The sequence below is a fragment of the Sarcophilus harrisii genome, chromosome 3 (genome assembly GCF_902635505.1).
Source record: "Sarcophilus harrisii chromosome 3, mSarHar1.11, whole genome shotgun sequence".
In the NCBI taxonomy this organism is placed as follows: domain Eukaryota; kingdom Metazoa; phylum Chordata; class Mammalia; order Dasyuromorphia; family Dasyuridae; genus Sarcophilus; species Sarcophilus harrisii.
In genome coordinates, this window is record NC_045428.1 from 593,517,377 (window position 1) to 593,536,775 (window position 19,399).

General features: G+C 51.7%; 1 protein-coding gene across 1 annotated transcript in view; it reads right to left on the reverse strand.

Moving 5' to 3' along the window:
* Positions 1-16: 16 nt before the first annotated feature.
* LOC100924744 (protein phosphatase 1 regulatory subunit 37) overlaps positions 17-19,399 on the reverse strand; it is a 31,443-nt gene continuing 12,060 nt past the window's right edge. The window contains 15 exon segments of the mRNA XM_031963233.1: positions 17-714; positions 800-890; positions 1,648-2,374; positions 2,494-2,660; positions 2,929-3,070; positions 3,586-3,605; positions 3,608-3,697; positions 4,053-4,207; positions 4,686-4,720; positions 4,722-4,797; positions 4,799-4,836; positions 5,280-5,399; positions 5,599-5,699; positions 6,576-6,621; positions 6,983-7,080. Coding sequence (XP_031819093.1) covers positions 808-890; positions 1,648-2,374; positions 2,494-2,660; positions 2,929-3,070; positions 3,586-3,605; positions 3,608-3,697; positions 4,053-4,207; positions 4,686-4,720; positions 4,722-4,797; positions 4,799-4,836; positions 5,280-5,399; positions 5,599-5,699; positions 6,576-6,621; positions 6,983-7,080 — 1,898 coding nt within the window. The 3' untranslated portion in view covers positions 17-714; positions 800-807.

The following is a 19,399-nucleotide window of genomic DNA, read 5'->3' on the forward strand; positions in this document are numbered from 1 at the left end:
GACTCAGGGCTCCCCATGCTGGCGACGGAGGCGTTTAATAGAAAAAAGTCTGACCAGAGATGTGTGCCACAGGGAGAGGAGGGGCCCCACTGGGGTCTGCCCTGCCCCCACCCCGATTCCTCTCTCTGAGGCCTATCTCCAGGCGGAATGCCAAGAAGCGGGCTCCCCGCCGCTGCCAGGGAACCCCTCCGACCCCCGGGCGCCACCTGGACACCTCCGAGCTCCCTGATAAATTTATTGCACTTGAGTAAAGAGAGCTCTCCTCGTCAGCCCCTCGGGCCCCTCTCCGGCTCCATGTGCCCCTTGGCCCAGGGCCTCTCTCTCCCCCGGTCTGACGCTTGTCGGTACCGTGTGCTGTCCCTGCCCCCTGGGGCCGACCCAAGTTGTGCACACCTCCCTCCCCGGGCCTCCCTGAGAGAACCCACCTCCTTCCACCCCCTGGGCCTGCTCGTCCCAGTCTCTGGTCCTTCCTCAGAGAGGGGAGGGGGAAATAAATAGAGGTGCTTAGAGGGGATCCGGGGATCCGGGGAAGGAAGGGGGGCGGATCTGCTTCCCAGGGGTCCCTCGTAGTGTTTCCTCAGGCGCCTGCTTCCCCCAGCCCTGGGGGCCGCTGGCCCAGGACGGGCCCCCATCCTGGAGAGCCCGAATGGAGGGCGTCTGGATCCCGGGCACAGGGCGGGGTCTCAGGTCCTCGAAGCCTGACCAGAGAAAGATCTTGGGGGGAGAAGAGAAGGGATGAGCCCCTCGGACCCAGTTTCTTCTAACCCCCAGCCCCCTGGGCCTCTCCCCTGCCCCTCACCTCAGGCGTCACAGTGTCTCCTGTCCTGACTCCTGGCTGGCTTCCAGAAGCAACTCTTCCAGCTCCTTCTCGTTCTTGGAGCAGCTCAGTTCTAGGGTTCAGAGAGGAGCAGAGGGAATGTCATGAGTGACCCCAGTGTCCCAGGACGATGGACTGGAACCCCAGCAGGATGCTGCCCAACGTTCCAGGGCGATGAACCATCCTGAGCCAGACCTGCCCCTTTGTGGGCTGCTGGCACCCCCGGCCCAGAAGCCTTTGGAAACGTGAGCAGGGAGGGGTTTGCCCTTGCCCAAGCCTCACACTTGCCCCACTTCCCATCCCTCACAGGAGGCCGGGGATTCCCCGCCAGCCACTGGAGCTACAGGGGCCCAAGGCTCTCCAATGGATGCCAAGGCTTTTGCCCCCAACCCCATGAGAGCGCCAAGTGGAGGCCGAGCCCCACCAACCCCCAGGTTCCTCAGGAAAGGAAGGGCCAGGGTCGCCCCAGGAGCTTGATGCCAGAAGTGAGGGCTCCCACAGGCCCCAGGCACAGGGACCACGCTGGGGATGCCCTGGCGCAGCAAGCTCAGAAGCAGTGAGTGACAAGAGGTGAGAGTCAGGACCCTGTGCTCGAGGGAGCCCAGTGTAGGCTTGTGTCCAGACTGCCCCAGGGCCCCCTCACGCTCTGACACTGACCGAGGCGCCTCGGGTCTTCATCTGCCAGACGGGAGGCTCCCTGCTGGACAGCTGCCCATGACTCCCAGGGGTCTGAGCTGGGAGCCATCTAAGCGGGGGAGGGGTGGAGGAGAGGACGCCGGTAGGGTCAAGATGGGGAGAAGTTGCCCCCGTGGCCCAGGGCCCACGCTCACCATGTTCTAGGCCACAGCCGCCACCCTTGCCCTCTGGTCCTCCGTGGCCGGCAGGGGAATCGGGCAGTGCATGAGCAAACTCTGGCTTCAGCCCATTGGGCAGTGGTAGGTCCGGAGGGCCAAGGCCGGCCCCTGACCTGTTGGTCGGGGCCTCAGTCTGCAGGGCCAGGGCCTCGCCCGCCTTTTCGGGGGGGCTTTCTACCCGAGTCACCACGAATACCTTGTGTCCTCGGCCAGGGCTGGACACCGAGATGCGTTTCTCGGCGCCTGGCAGCTCTGGCCTGGGCCCGCTGGGACTCTCCAGAGGAGCCTCTGGGGCTGAGGGGGCCGGGCTGCCCGGAGGGGTCCTAGCCCTGGAGCTCAGGGAGTTCCCAGCAATGGTAGAAAGCTGAACCTCGGGGCTCCGTGTTGCCTCGTGCTCTTGGCCCCCATCGTCCTCATCCTCCTCCTCCTCCTCGGTGTCAGAGTCCGAGTCCTCGGCCGGCCTGGGAGCCTCGGGCCTGGCCTCTCCCAAGTGCCCGTTCTCCTGGGCCTCGTCGGCTGGCTCTCCCAGCACCGTGACCTCCTCCTCCTGGGCGGCCTCGGTGACCGTGATCTCGGGCATGGAGGCCGAGAGCTGCAGCTGCTGTTCCTTCTCCTCCTCCTCCCGGGCCAGGACAAAGTTGCGCTTGCACCCATTCTGGATCTCCGCCAGCAGGGCTTTCTGGGTCTCGATAAAGCTTTTTACCTGCCAGTGGGGCAGACGGGCCTGCTGGAGGGAGGGTCGAAGCCAAGCCCTGCACCCCCAGGATGCCCCAGACCCGCCCCGAGCCCGCCTCTCTCTGGGTTGTAGGGGACCCCACTCACTGCCTCCTTCTTGGGCTCCCGGTCCAAATCAAGACGCAGCAGCGACTGGTTGACCTTGAGGGCCAAGGACAGGGCCATCAGCCCCCCAGTCTTGATTTCGTTCTCCCGAAGGTCCAGCCGGAGCAGGCGAGGGCTCTCGGCAATGAATTCTGCTACTGCCACGGCTCCTGGGGAGACCAAACCCAGCCAGGGTCCCCCGTGAGAAGAGGCCCCCGAGCCAAGGTCACTCTGTCCTGCCCTCGGAAGCCTACTCTCTCTCCATCTGCTCCTTTCACCATCCCCCCAGCCCAAGCCCAAAGACTTCTTCGGACTCCTCCCAAGGCTGGGCCTCCACAGCTAGGCTCGTGGCTTTCCCATCTCCCTCTTCCCCCCCATCTCTGGCTCAGTCTCAGACTGCCCTTCCCTCCACCCCCACCCCCCCGCCCAGCCCCTCACCCTCGCATGTCAGCTTTGTGGAGGCCAGTCCCAGGCGCAGGACACTGCGGTTTCCGATCAGCCCATTTTTGAGGTTCCGGACACCCTCATTTCCAATAGGGTTATGGCCCAGATTCAGAGTTTCCAGGCTCTGAGTGTGGGGCTATGGACAAGAGAAATTGGGGAGACAGAATGTGGGCCAGAGAGCAGCCAGGGTCCTGCCTGGTGAGAAGGCCCAGGGTGGCCCCAGGAGGCAGGACACAGCCACAGGAAATCAGCGGCCAATCCCGTGGGCGAAGGACCGCTCGGCTGGCATCCGGTCACTAGTGGGCCCAAGCCCCTACAATGTCCATGAGGCTCTTCCAGCTCTGATTTACTGACTATAATGGGGATCTTGGGACCCAAGGGTCTGGGGCCCTGGCACAGGGAGCCGACCAAGCCCAAGGTCAAGTGCTCCATGACCTTCCTCCCATAACATTCATGCACATGCCCTCCACACACACATGTGTATACACACACACACACACACACACACACAGAGCATTTCCCCTGTCCTGTGTTGGATGGAGATGGAAGGACCTCACTTCCTGACTGTGACTGCCTGAGCTCTCTCTCTCTCTGTAACATGGGGGCCATCCCGCCTTCTCGGGTCCTTCCAGGGTCTTGCCTGTCACTCACCAGTGTCATGCCCAGGAGCACATGCCAGTGTGTGTCAGCTGATTGTTCCAAAGGACGAGGGTGGCCAGCCCCTTCCTCTGCTCCTTCAGGCCCTCACAGATGTAGGCCAGACCTGGGGAACAAGCCAGAGGCTGCTCTGGGTCCTGCTCAGCTTCTCTCCCTCCTGCTTCCCAAGCTCCCTATTTCTAGTCTGAAAGGACAGAACTCGGAAGGGAAAAGGGAAGGCCTGCGTCCGAGAAACAAGCCCAGGCCCGGCTCCGGCGAGCGAAGGCTGAGGAGCTCGCTCAGTCCTGGGACCTCTCGCTGCAGAGTCTGCGGCAAACACAGACATGGCCATGGTCTCTGGACCACTAGTGACTAGTGACAGTGGTGTTACTCTTGGATAACTTCTGGCCAGGAAGAAGCGAACCCCCCTCTTGCTTGGCTCCATCTCCCATCCCCAAGGGAGGCAGCTGCCCTGCCTCTACCTGAGTCCAGAATGTGGTTGTTCCGAAGGTCCAGGATCTGGATGGAGCAGTTGAACTTGAGAAGGTTCCCGAGCTGGGCTGAGTCCTGAAGCCCATTCAGTTTGTTGTCGGCAAGGTACAGCTCCCGAAGGTTCATATTCATCTTGAGGCGGTGGCTGCCAGGGGCACGCCAAGACCATGAGCCCCAGCCCTTGCCCATTCCTCTCTCCCCACCTCAGTTCTCTCTGCTCTAGCCCACAGCTCCCCCTGCTGCCCTGCTCTTGGGATTTCACAATCACCAGGGTCATCACTGGGAACATGGAAGCCACTAAACCGTTAATTATCACCCTATTAAAAACCCAGGGAAGGGCTGAGCCTTCTGTCACCAATTCTGAGAGGAGTCACAGACTTTAAGAACCCCAAAACCCCCGACTGCCAAAGTCCGAAAGGGCCAAGAACTACCAGTCCAAGCATCATTTACAGAGCGAGGCCTGAAGCCCCAGAAGGGGACTGCCCCAAGCCACCCAGCCTGCTGGGCGGAGCAAAGCCGTGCCAAGACTTGGATAGGGTCTGCGCCCCTGCAGTGCGTTCTTCCACGAGTCCCAGGAGGCTCAGGTGCTGCCCAAGCCTCTCCGGGCCCTTGCCAGGCGCCACTCACCAAGAAGCACAAGGGGTCGCCCGGACAAGCTAAGCGTTCTCCAGGTGCAGCACCGTGAGGCTGCTGCTTCACTGCGCCTGAGCCACAAAGGGGCCGAGTGGTCCAGCAGGGGGTGTTGTGGGCATCCAGGTACTGCAGGCAGTTTGTCTAAGCGGGACCCAAAGAGCACCAGGTTAGAGTCTAGAGCTCCAGCATCCCACCTGAGTCTCCTGTGGCCTCCGTAGTGCCCCTAAATCTCCACCCATGGGACGCACCAAGCAAAGCCCTCAGTCAAGCTTTCACGTGGTGGGTCTCCAGAGCCTCCTGACTACTTTGGACCCACACCCAAATGCTCTGCCCAAGGCTGCAGGGGCACTCGGCCCAATACCCTAGAGACACGTGTGCCCCTCGGCATGTGGTGGGCTCTCTGAGCTGTGGGGGATTTTGCCAATAGAGACTGCACTCAAGGAGCTGAAGGGAGACTGAATGCGCTGTGATGCTGGCAGGGAGGGGCACTGCTCTTAGACACGAGGCGCAGAAGGGGTATGGAGGAAGACCTCAGAGGGGCTCAGAACCACCCTGACCTCCAAGGCCTGGAGGTGGACACTGACCTTCCGCATCATGTGAGCAGCAGCCTGCCAGCCCCTTGTGCCGATGTGCTTATTGAAGGAGATGTTGAGATGGGTGGCCGACTCATAGTATTCTATCATGTCGAACAGTGCAGAAGCCCCCTAAGGGAAAGAGGAGGAGGAATAATCTTCCTGGCACCGCCAGGTGACCCCATGCAGCCGTGGCAGGCCTAGTCAGGAAGCCCCAAGTCCCTGGCTGTCCTCCCCACCCAGGGCAGATGCGAGTCCCCAGAAATGGAGCTTCATTTGCCAATCCCCGGCCAGTGCCCGGCAGCTCGCTTGGGCTCAGGGCCCCACTCACATCCTCATCCAGGCTTGTCTGCTCCAAGTCCACCACCTTGAACTGCAACCGTTTGAAGATTTCTTCCAGGGCCTCACAGGCCTTGTAATCCAGCTTCTCTCCTGGAATAAAGCCATAAGGAGGCAGGGCCCTATCTATCGCTGCACTCCCCCAGCCTCACCTGGGGTGCCCAGATTTTGTTATTCAAGGGGCTTGGGGGGCTCTGGCCCTCCCCATGGCAGGCCTCCCTGAGGCAGAACAGTTTCAAGGAACTATTATAAGATCTTCAAAAAGTTGGCAAGGAGGGGCAGCTAGGGGGTGCAGTGGAGAGAGCACCGGCCTTGAAGTTAGGAGGACCTGAGTTTAAATCTGGTCTGAGACACTTAACACTTCCTGGCTGTGTGACCCTAGGCAAGTCACTGAACTCCAATTTCATCAGCCAAAAAAAAAAAAAAAACAAAAAACTTGGCAGGGATTCTAGCTGGAGACTTATTCACTTCCTAGTTCTGACACAGACCCCACCCCACTCTCTGAGAGATTACAACAAGCAGGACACTGAAGGTGGACACCCCGCCCCTCGAAGCCTCATCAGCCAGTGGCCCCCATCTCTCAGACCAGCCCTTGCCTCCCAAGGCATGACTTCCCTTCTTCTGGCTTTCTGCTCTTTCCCCTTGACCTCCTGCTCTGGCCATCTGGCCGCTGCTCTCCCTGGTGTGAACCACTGTGTGGTCTAACTGGCCCTCTCTGGAGCTCTGGATGGCCACCCTAGTCCTGGCCCACGGGTTCTCCAACGGCCCTCGCCACTCATGACAACAGTATCTGGGGCTGGCAGGAACCTGAGACCACCAAGCACGGCCCCTCCTTTTTCACAGACGGGCCACCAGCGACATACCCGGTGTCCAAGGGAGCAAAGGGCAGAGCGAGGCTGGGGGTCCAGCCCTCCCCCGCCTCCCTCCCCGCCCCGCCCCAGGAGACACAGGCAAGCTCTAGACACCAACCTTTCAGATCAAGGCAGTCGATCCGGTGTGCCAAGTCAGTAAATTCCTGCAAAGAGTAAAGGCAGCGCTGAGGATGCCGGTGCCCCACAGGCCCCCGGATCCAGGAGCTCCGGCCTCAGCTAGACGGGCTCTGGGAGACTGACCGTCGGGCTCCCCTGGAGACCCGGAGAGAGCAGTGTGGGGAGCAGGGGGCTATAACTGGGCCTGGGAGCCCTAAGGCATGAGGGCAGGACTGGGGAGGGGGCCTTGGAATAGGGAGGTCAGAGCTAGGAGGGGCCTTGGAAAACAGGGTCTGCCTTAGAACCTTTCAAATTCTAGTTTCAAGCCAGTATCAACAGAGGAGGAGGGAACTGAGGCAGACCCAGCGTGGGCGAGACCCCCTCCCCACTTCCTCCAGTCCCAGGTACCTGGATCTGCTTGACGAGCTTGGGGATCTGCTTGCAGTTGAGTTTGTGGCAGGCTTGCTGGTAAGCGCCAATGATTTCCTCCACTGTCACGTTCTGGGCTGAGAAAGGAGACAGACGAGTCAGGAGGAGAGAGGGAGGTACCGGTAGGGGGAAAAGGGGCAGAAAAGGGCAGCTTGGTCTTCTCCCGCTGTCAGCTCCACTCTTCCAAGCTAGTGCAAGGCCAGGCAGGTGAGTGGGGCCAGCCTGGGGACAGCCCACGCCTCCTTCTAGGGCCCTCCCGACCCTGGTGCAGGCTGCCCTTGCTCTCAGTGAAGTGGCGAGGGGATCCCCGAGAGGCCAAGCCCCTCAAAACCAAAGGGGCCTTCTATGGTCTTATCTCGGTCATAAAGGAAGAAACGCAAGTTCAGCAACTGGGGAAGAGACTTGCTCAAGGTCATGCAGTGATTAGATTCTTGTGGAAAATGCAACCAGAGACTGTTAACAGCTGCAACTCAAGAAATACTCTTAGGCATGAAAACCTCTTGATTCCTAGATCGGGCGGTGGGCATGCAAATGCAGCTGAGGCAGGAAGACACAGGGATACGGTGCAAACTCCCCACAACAAGACTCTGAGCTGAGAGGCCAAGCTCCTGCCTCTGCCCTCCGAGGCTAGCCCACAAGGCTGGCTCCCACAGCTTGCTTTGCCTTCCCAGGGTCAGGGCCCCCATCTCTCCCCGCCCCCTCCCTCCCCATGAAGGACACAGCACAGGGCACACAGTGGGCGTAGTCACCAAACCAGTGACTTGGGCAGGAAATGGACCTTTCCATGCTCTTACAAAGCTGGCCTGGGAATCAGTTGCCTGGTAGTGCCATGCTGGCACTGCCCCAGGCACAAGACCAGGGCTGGAAGGAGGTGGCTGTCTGCTCAGCCCCAGAGCTTGGGGAGGGACAGCACGGCTGCCTTCACCGAACCCTGGAGATGCCCAGATATCTGAGGGGTTCAGGGCAGATGCCAGGCCAAGGAAAGGCCCCAGAAGGGCCAGCCTTTCCACAGGCTCTAACCTTACTTGATCCTCACTAACTGGGGGTCAGCAGGAGGGAGCAGGAGTACCCCAAGGTCCAGATGAGGCCAAGAGGTGACAGGGGAAATGCTGGCTTCAAAGTCCGCCCCTGCCAATCCTGCAGGATTCTTTCCTCTATACCACAGAATAAGAAGAGAGACTAGGTCCCTAAACCTCCTGCCATACTGGAGGACCGAGGGGAAGAACCTCATTGTCTGCTTGGAGCTGGTCCCTGGGCTGTGAGTGGAGTCTGAGCGCACAGTAGGAGGGCAGAGTGAGCCAGGGTGCATTGCTCCTGCCTCAGGAGCTCCCCAGGTCACTCGGGAAGGGAAGAAAGTTTCTTGGACGGCAGAATATGTGGGTGGTTGGGTGGGGTAGGGGCAACTCCATCTAACCTGAAGGGTCCTCCCTACTCTATCTCTCTCCCAGAGTGCTAAGAGACTGGATTATTGGGGGTGGATGGGGAAGGGATGTGTGGTACCAACCAGGCCCCTCCCCTTCACCTTGGGGGGCACAAAGGCCCCACACCAAAATACCGGAAGCTGACCCTGCACTGGGGCTCCTAAGACACCTGAAACCGCCCTTGCATGACTAATGTCTGCACTGGGGTAACGAGAGCTGGGGCATCGAAGTACGGCTAACTCCAAGGGCTCAAGGGCTCTGAAGCTCAGATGCTCCGCTGCCCGCCTCCCTCCAGACTCCTCGGTAGCCGTCTGCAGGATCCCCACTCCCCACTCTGTCCCCGTGCCAGTTCCAGGCCGCTCGCACCTGACGTTTTAGAAGTTTGGGCACAAGGTTATTGCAATTCCTTATGAAATACACATTCTGTCTCTGCAAGGGACAGAGAACCCAGTCCCACAAAGTCCAAAAGACAGGGTGGAAAGGGCTCCTGCCCATGACCCTGGCTTGCTGGAGGGCCCTCTCTCAAGTTTATTCTTCCTTTCATGCTCAGCCTCCAGGCCCCTTGTTAGGGAGGCTCCTGACAGAGGCTCACATGGCAGAGCTGCCTCCTGCCAGCCACCAGTGGGGCACACAAGCAGGGTGGGCAGTCACCAGACCTGAGCCATGGGGTTTGAAGGCTTTGGTTTCTCACTGACAAAATGAGGGGTGGACTGGATGCAGGGGATGAGAATGCACACCCCAGATCTGATTCCTGCTGGCTGTGTGACCATGGGCTGCCAAGCCCTCTCAGGGGGTAAAGCAGCACAAGGCTGGTGAACTGACTAGGGATGGCAAGTGAGGGTGACCCAGGCCCAACCAATCAGGCAGCGGCGTTAGGCATGCCAGTCTCGAGGTCGCTCCTAGCTTTCCACGTGGGGACCCCACCATTTCTCGTGTGCCTCTAACATTGTAGGAGGCCTGTCCAAGAGAGCAGGAAGAACTAGATGGCCCTGAAGGTCTCTCCCAGTTCTAAGACCATGATCTGGATCCTTGGCAGGAAGGGCAAAGGACAATGAGAGGAGCAAGAGAAGGGCAGTATGCAATGGAACTACCCAGAAAGCCAAGACTGTTGCCAAGTCCTTTGGGGCTTTTCCTCCCTGCAGTCCCACCTGGCTTGCTCTGTCCCTCAGACAGCTCCCCATCTCCGGCCCCGGCCCACACTGACCAGGCCCTCTTCTTGACCCACCTCCTGTGTATGTGTGTGTGTGCTTCTGCTGTCTATACTGACGCACAGATCAGGAAGGGGCTCAGGCTCCCCCACCCACCACACCAGGGTGCTGGACTGACCGATTCTAAGCGGATCTACCGATGCTAGCTTGGCTGCGAGCAGAGCTGGGTCTGAATGTTGCACCCAAACTGGGTGAGCACGCCCTCGCCAAGCCCCTTCCATCTCCATCCGTGACCTTCGGACTTTACCTCTCCAGCCCCTAAATCCAGAGACAGAGGCTCTGGGGGTGTGGTCAGGACCAGAGGGTGGCACTGCCTCTTGGCCTTCTGCCCCTGCCCACCATTCTTTCTCTTAAGCCAGAGTGCCTCAGATGGGACAGCCTGGGAGCACAAAGACCCCCTCGGCCCTGCACACTGGGAAAGTCTGGTCAAAACGGGTTGGACGAGAGGGAGGAGTGGGGAAAAGGCTCTTAAGCCCGCAAAAACATGGTAAGACATCTGTTATAAGCAACACCCTGTACTTGGACCCAGGGGGAAGAGGTGAAACGCGGTCCTTCCTCTCAGGATACTTAGGATAGAGAATCAAGACCTGCCCAAAATAAGTATCATCAAGACCCAAACACCGAGCATGGAAGGAGCCCCAGGTTCTAAGAGACAAATGTCCCAGAGGCAGCCTTGAAGGGTAAGGGCCCAGAACCAGCAGAGACCAAGGAGCAGGGAAGAAAGCAATCCCTGAATGCTCAGGAACGTGAGCAATTCAGCTTGGAAGGGAAGTAACCTGGAAAAATCGGGCCATGCCGAATGTGAAGCTTGAAGGCCAAATTAAGCTCATGTTTAATCTTACTAGAAGGGATAGCAGGGATGGGAAAGCCACCGAGTCTTCAAGAAGCAGGGTCAGATTAAAGAATGCCCGTATGGGCTTAGAAAAGGTATCCCTGCTGATGCAATATTAGGCAAACTATTAGCATGACTGATTGTATCAATAATCCAATTAACAAAAACCACATGATCATCTCAATAGATGCAGAAAAAGCAGTGACAAAATCCACACCCATTTCTATTAAAATACAGGAATAAAGGGACTTTTCCTTAAAACTGTCAGGAGCATCTATTTAAAACCATCAGTAAACATCATATTAATAGGGATAAATTGGAACCTTTCCAGCAAGATCAGGAGTAAAACAAGGTTGCCCACCATCACCATTACTATTCAATATTGTATCAGAAATGCTAGCTACGGTGATAAGAAAAGATTAAAGGAAAGGTGTCCCTGGCAAGAGGAGGAAGAGGAGGAGGCAGGAGAGGCGTCTCCTGTGCGACAGACACCTCCTGTGCGACAGGCGCTATGTCGCCAGCTCACTGCCAGCAGGGCTCAGGAGACCTCCCGGTGCCCCACGGGCAGGGCTGGCTGCTGGCCAATGGAACATCACCTACAAACACTGCAGGTGTTTGTTCTGCCACACTGCAGAGGAGCTGCCTTTGTTCTGGTCAACAATTGTCACTACCCAGTGCTGAGGTCCGCCTGTCTGGGCTAAACCGTGAGGGACCAAAACCTAGAGAACACGGATAAGCCCTGAAAGAACTTGGGAACATTGCCTCAAAGAGCTCCAGGAGGTCTAGAGACAGGAAGAAGCCTACAGAGGGATGCGGTCCGAACCCAGATACTCTGGCTCCTCCAGGGCCAGTGTTCGGATACATGTCATGGGACATCACCATCCCCCTTACAGAGCCCATAATGGCAACAAGGGAAAAAGACCAACAGGAATATCCCTTGTCATCTCTGTTCCAGCAGCTGGAGGGAAGGGACAAGAGACGCCTTTGACCCTCCCCAACCAAATCAACTTTGGCCCTGAGCCTAGTTGACTCTGGGAAGGAGGAGCCCTCAAGAGGCTGGAAAATAGAAACCTCCTACAGACCACTCAGGAATCATCAAGATAAATAGAGCTAGCGTTTAGCAGGAATGGAAGGTCTGCAAAGCACTTGACAATATCTGATTTATCTTCCACAACTCTGGGAGGTTATTTTACAGATGAGAAAACTGAGGTGAACATAGACTTACCGGGGTAACACAGCTAGTGTCTGAAGCTGGATTTGAACTCCACACATTTCTGGGGCCAAACCTAGTATCCTATACACGGCACCACCTACGCTCCACTTCAGAAAATGATTTGGAAAAGGTGTTGGATATAGCTGGCACAGAACAAATCAAAATAAAAGTGGCTTTGTCTGAAATCGGATGACTTGAGAGACCGAGACTCATCACACCCCAGAGCTGGGCCCCCTAAAAGCATCAACTAATCACAACCTGCCCTCCTTGCTGCCTCTTGAGTCCTTACAGTCTGGCTCCTTGGATCAGGGATCTCTTAGCTGCCGAACCCAGGGTCTTTACTCCTAGATTTCTGCAGCCCCAGACACTCTTGGTCCCTCTCTCCTCCTCAATGTTCTTTTTCTCTCTAAGTTTTTGGGACAATCCTCTCTCCCTTGTTCTCATCCCCTTTCTCAGTCTGCTCTTCCACATCCTCCACATCCTCCTCCTCTCTGACCTTGGGTGTCCAGCCCCTTTTCTTCTTCTTCTCCTCTCCTTCTCTACCTCTTCACCTGGTGACCTCATTGGCTCCCAGGGATTTAATTACAGGCTCTCCCTTCCTCTCTCTTTCCTTCCCTAGCCTCTCTGCTGACATCCAGTGCAACACCTCTAGATGCCTTTCACACAGATGCAGGAGGCATCTTAAACTCCAGCATGTCTAAAAACCAAATTCATCATCTTTCCCTCTCCCCCTTACCTTCCCTAATACCATAGGGAAAACGTAACCTCATCTTCCCAGTCTCTAGCCGCTCTCTCATTTATTTTTATTTATCCTGTCTATAGCTTGTTCAGTGGAATTTGATGCTTGTACACACTGGTTTGCCTGTCTCGTTCTCCCATGGGACTGTGAGCTCCCCCAGGGCTTTTGATGTCTATTGTTCGAGGTACTTATCAGGCCACCTAGTTCCTCACTTAGATCAGGCCAACTCAATCAGCCCCATTGGTTTAAAAAAAAAAAAAAAAAAAAGGCTTTTGCCAGCCCATAGGCTAACAGGTAATGATGGAGAGTCCCAGGATCTCAAGAGCTCATTTTCATCCAGCCAGCAATTGCAACAGGGTCAAAGTGAGCCAAGAGGAGAGAGAAAGGGCTTAGGGTTGGCTAGATCTGCCCTGGAGCTCTCTCCATGGGGTGGGGACGTCCCTGCTCCTCACAATCCCAGCCCTCAATTCAGACCAAAACAGAGAAGCTGCCTTTGTAGTTTACAACATCCTCAAGGGGAATGGAAAAGGAGCTGATGGAACAGGAGGAAGAGCTATAGGAGGGGAGGAGTGGATATAAGGGAGGAAAAGCTGACCTCAGCAACAGATTAGAAGATCACAATGAGAAGAGACCATAAAACCATTTTTATGATTGTCAGGACAATTTTCATGGCTGTGAACCAAGCATTAGCGTGAGGAGCAGCACTCCCCCGGCCAACACTTACTCGTGGGTCATAAACGGAAATCAACGCCCAATTTAGAGCAGAAACCCAAGCGCAAAAAACTTCAGCTGAGACTGACAGAAGATGAATGTTATGATCTCATAAAACAGCAGAAAGCAGAAGGGAGAAAAATGAGCCAGAAAAACACGTTGAGATGCCAACTAAACCAGGTCACTGCCAGAGCATCCTGGAAGGACAACAAATAGAACCAAAATGGAACAGACTACCAAGGGCTTCTGTTGGAAGCAATGGATGGCAGTAACTTTACCCATCCGTTTTTAAAAGGAGAAATGGCATCTAAGACAAAGTAGTGAGTACGGCAATAGTCTGGGCCTGAACGAGAGAAAAAAAAGTCACTCTGGAAGCAAAAAAATTTTAAAGGGACAAAGAGGAAGGTTTCCAAGATATCTCCAACAAAAGATACTAAGAGAAAGAAAAAGGATCCCCAGTATTATTACTGATGGACAATAGGATATTATGTTCTCCTTAGTGTAACCTCCTTATGAGAAAAGTCTAGGGCACACTCACTTTCATGAAAATGCTCCCAAACCAACAATTCTCTATAGCAGACGTACATCCTTACAGCCATCTGTGTGGTGAAAAGATGCAGAGCATCAAGATCCCACTGTTTCTTGTCTATGGGTAACAAAAAGGTATCTGATGCAACAAAGTAACGCCAAGTACCTCCTCCAACAGGTGGCCAAGATTAGAAGGGAAGCAGGAAACTGGGAAATATTTTTTTACATCTAAGGGTTCTGATAAAGGTTTCATTTCTAAAATATAGAGAGAACTAACTCAAATTTATAAGAATTCAAGCCATCTCCAAATGATAAATGGCCAAAGGATATGAATAATTTTCAGATGAAACTAAAGTCATTTCCAGTCATATGAAAAAATACTCTAAATTACTACTGTTTAAAGAAATGCAAATTAAGACAATTCTGAGGTACCACCACACACCTCTCAAATTGGCTAAGATGACAGGAAAAGATAAAAAGTGTTGAGAGGATGTGGGAGAACTGAACACTAATACATTGTTGGTGGAACTGATCCAACCATTCTAGAGAGCAATCTGGAACCATGCCCAAAGGCTATCAAACTGTGTGCACCCTTTAATGCACACAAAATCCATATCCCAGAGATCATAAAAAGGGGAAAGGACTCACATGGGCAAAATGTTTGCAGCAGCCCTTTTGAAGTGGCAAGAAACTGGGAACTGAATGGATGCACATCAATTGAGAATGCCTGAATGAATTATGGAATATTATTGTTCTATAAGAAACCATTAGTATGATTTAAGAAAGGCCTGAGAGATTTATGTGAATTGATGCTAAGTCAAGTGAGCAGAACCAGGAGATCATTACACATGGCAACAAGATTATACAACGATCAATCCTGATGGACATGACTCTTTTCAACAATGAGGTAATTCCACTCACATGAAAGAGTGTTCCAAATCACTATTAATCAGAGAAATGCAAATTAAGACAACTCTGAGATACCACTACTCATCTGTTAGATTGGCTAAGACGACAGGAAAAATAACGATTTAATGTTGGAGGGATGGAAGACTGGGACACTGATGCATTGTTGAGTTGAATCAATCCAACCATTCTGGAGAGTAATCTCGAATTATGCCTCAAAAGTTATCAAACTGTGCATAACGCTTGACCCAGCAGTGCTACTACTGGGTTTATACCCCAAGGAGATACCAAAGAAGGAAAGGGACTCAGTAGTGCCAAAATGTTTGTGGCAGCCCTGTTTGGAGTGGTTAGAAACTGGAAAATGAATGGATGCCATCAATTGGAAAATGGTTGGGTAAATTGTGGTATATGAATGTTATGGAATATTATTGTTCGGTAAGAAATGACCAGCAGGAGGAATACAGAGTGGCCTGAGAGACTTACATGAACTGATGCTGAGTTAAATGAGCAGAACCAGGAGATCATTATATACTTCAATAACGATACTGTATGAAGATGTATTCTGATAGAAGTGGATTTCTTTGACAAAGAGACCCAATTCAGTTTCAATTGATCAATGATGGACAGAAGCTACTACACCAAAGATAGAACACTGGGAAATGAATGTAAACTGTTTGCAGTTTTGTTTCTTCTTCCGGTTATTTTACCTTCTGAATCCAATTTCTCCCTGTGCAACAAGAGAACTGTTTGGTTCTGCACATATATATTGTATCAAGAATATACTTAGACATATTCAACATATAGAGGACTGCTTGCCATCTAGGGAGGGTGGAGGGAGAGAGGGAAAAATCGGAACAGAAATCAGTGCAAGGGATAATGTTGTAAAAAAAAAAAATTACCCTGGCATGGGTTTTTCAATAAAAGTTATTATTATTAAAAAAAAAATGAGGTAATTCAGGCCAATTTCAATAAACTATGATGAAGAGAACCATCTGCAACCACACTCTTTCTAGGTTACGCCTCCATGAGATTTCATTGTCTTTCACTACTAAAAGAGAAGTCCCTAGAGGGCAGGGACTCTCATTTTTATATTTTATTTTGGCTTCGAGTTCCTTCTCTTCACAGCCTTCTTACATACCTCCCACCCCTACTCTACCGAGGGAAGCTGGAATCCTCCCTGCTCTCACTGCCACCCTCTAGACTCTCCCATTAGGGCTTTTCATTCAGAGATCTCCCTTATTTGGGACTCACACTCTAAAATATACCACCCAGTTCTGATTTAGACAGCCATCTTGATCTGCCTCCTTGCCGCTCCAGGAGATTGACCGATCCTTCAATCCTCCTCCCTAACACGGGACCCTTTGGCATAGATTCAGTGCCTTTCCATCTACCTACCAACATGCCCGTGTAAGATGGTTATGTTGAGTACCTGGCTGCTGTAGCTTCACTGAATTCAAACCCACTGCAATCAAGTGCTGACATCACAGCTCAGCTGAAACCATTTCTCTGTCCAACTGACCGCCTTTCCTCCAACCTGAGCTTTCCAGCCTCTGAAGCATCTGACAATGTGGATTAGTTTTTTCTGGTTCTTTTCTCAGGTTCCTTGGCTATTCTTTGGGTATGTCATCTTCACTAGCCAGAGGTCTCCCCTACCCAGGCTCTGTAATGGACCCACTTTTTTTTATATTGTTTACTGATCTCAGCTCCCTCAGACAATCCTCTACAGGCTGATGACTTCTCCATTCCAGTCTCATTTTCTCCAGAGCTAGTTTTCAGTCATCCAATGTCTTTTGGACTTCTTGAACCACACATCCCTTCAGCATTTCAAAATCAACATGTCAAAACAGAAGTTCTTATTTTTCCTGTGACCTCTTCCAAATTCCTCCTTTTTAATTTAAAAATTTTAAGCAATAAAATGACCTCTCTCTAGTCACCATTCTTGTCTCTTGAGAAAGGAAAACAAAACCTCTCTTTCAAACATGTATAATCAAGCAAAACAAATTGTTGCTCAAGTCATTTTTTGAGTGTCAATCTGTACCACCCACCTGACTCAGGAGGTACATGTAATTTTCATCATGAATCCTTAGGAATGTGTCAATCAAAATATTTCAAAATTATTTTCTTCTGTTTTTAAGCAATTCACTAAATGATGAGCAACTCCCTCAGTTTAAATCCTTGCCAACACAAGACTAATATACATATTATTATAAATATAGCTTCTTTACGCCTTGGACAGTAAAGTGGTCCTGGGCCCAAAGGCAGGAAGGCCGAATTCTGATCTAACTTCAGATACTACTCTTGTGATCTTGGACAAAGTCTCTCACCTCTGCTTACCATAGTTTCCTCACCTGTAACATGGGGATAAAACAAGGTTGTTGAGAATCAACTGACCTATTTATAAGGAGGTAAATAATTAAATGCTAGTTACTATTATTATTAAGGCTATAGACCTAGCAATGGTACAATTGGATCAAAGGCTATACAATTTAATGACTTTGGGAGCACAGTTCCAAATGGCTTTTCTGCTAGCAGTCTCTTCACAGCCCCTCAAGCATTTATTTTCAATTTTTGTCCATTTAGCCAATCCTGAGTGTGAAGTGTCATTTTAGCTTGCATTCTTCTCATTTGTGATTTGGGAGCGTATTTCCAAATGTGGCCATGTCTTCCTCTGGAAATGGACTATTTATATTCTTTGACCATTTGTCAACTGAGGAAGTACGATATTCTTTAATTCATGATGCTACCCTATGTCTATAAGTCTCCATTTGGAGCTTATCTTGGTATAGCATGAGATGTTGCTTAGTTTCTGCCAGGACAAAATCCAGTTTTCCCAGTTTTTGTTAAATACTAGTGACTTTGTACCCCAATAACTAGGATCTTTGGGTTCCCCAAACATGAGGCTGCTAAGCTTGTTCACTTCTACACACATATACCTAATCTGGTGCGCTGAGGAGCCTATTTCTTAACCAAATCACTTTGAGGACTATTGCTTGTACCTGCTTAAGTGCTCAATGTTTACTAATGGATTATTTTTATTATTTTTATTTCCCTTCATATTTGTGACCACTTAATCCTCTGGATGATTTTTTCCCTCTAGCTCTATGAAGTAATTTTTTGATGGTTAGATTAGAATGGTACTGGTTTAGGCAGTAATGTAATTTCTATCATATTGACCTAAGCTACCTGTGAGCAATTAATGTTTTTCAAGTACTGAGACCAGTCTTTATTTGGGCAAGGTATTTTTAGTTATATTTACATTGCTCTCAAGTGTGTTGTGGCAACAAACTCCCAAATATTTAATATTTTGATTTTAAATGGAATTTATCCTTTTATGGCTACCTGCGGGTTTTATAATTTTAAGAAATACTGGGCTTTATGTGGGTTTATTTTATATGTGCTGCAATTTTGTTGATGTTAATGGTTTCAGTTATTTTTAGATCATTTCCCTAAGCAAACCATTAGATCAATTATTTCATTTCCTCTTGGTCTATGTTGACTCCCTCAACTTCTTTTTCTTGTTTCACTGCTACCATTAGCACTTGTAGTACTTTACTGAATGGTGATAATGGACATTCTTGCTTTATTCCTGATCTTGGGGGAAAAGCCTCTACCTTATTCCATCACAGATAAGCCTGGGTCTTGGCTTTACTTGGATACAACTTATCATACTGAAGAAAGATCCATTTATTCCTATGGCTTCCAGTATTTTTAAACTGGAATGAGTATTATATCTGGTCAAAATTTTTCTGTCTATTGACAAAATGTGATTTTTGTTGTTCTTGTTATTAAATACTCCTGCTTATAGTTATCCTCATGTCATGAAACACTCAGCATTGCTGGTAGAAATCTGACCTATCCTCGGTATTTAAGATGATGACATGTTGCCTCTCCTGAGACTTCCTTCAACTGGTCTGAGCGTTTCCAGGAGGCACTTGGTCACTCACAGGTTGTCTGCCCTATTAGACGGGGGAAGGGATGACTCCATGAAGGCTGGCTCAGCTTTTATCTTTGTATTCCTGGGGCTGAGATGATTCACACCAAACCTTGATGATCTTATCAGTGGAGATGACATTTAAGAAGAGTCATCACCATCTGCTATACCATCTAATCAGCTGTTCCCCAAGAGCTAGACCCAATACTTTGCAAAGAAGCAGGGTAAATGTGACCCTTGTGCCCCCGCTTTATTCAGTGCAACATCCATCCTACGTTGAGATGCTGAAATTCTCAGAAGGCTCTCAGCCCTTCTGATGACCCGACTCCCTAGAGGGCTGCGCCTCACCAGCACACCCTCAACTTTCTTGAACCCTGGAGGCCAGACTGGGCACAGCACTGCACAGGGTTAGATGGCCAGGGCACAGGGCAGAGGGCGGTGCCTTCTTGCACACTGCCTGCTATCTTACATGCAGCTCCACATCCCACTAAGCCCCCAGATCTTGAGAACAAATAAGGCCCATCTCCTCCCCTACCCTATACTGTGTCCTGAAGAGCAGGACTTTAATCATCCTGGTATTACCTCATAAGCATTTGCCCAATCCTTGAGAGCAGGTCGGGGTCCTTCTGGATCCCGGCTCTGTCACCAACATGTCAGCTATCCTCCCGTGTGGCATCATCTCCAAATTAATAAATCGCCATGTTAGCCAACCCTCTGATGAGAATTAAAAGCAGATCCCTGAGGGCCCTCCACGGACCCAATGCCCTACTAACACAACTGCTCTTGGAAAAAGCCACCCAGACTGGGGAATCCCTGTCTTTCCACACCCAATTCACATGAGGTATTTAACCAAAAGCTTGGGAAAACCATTCGAAGCTATCTCCGGCTTAGTGTGACAGTCAGAGAA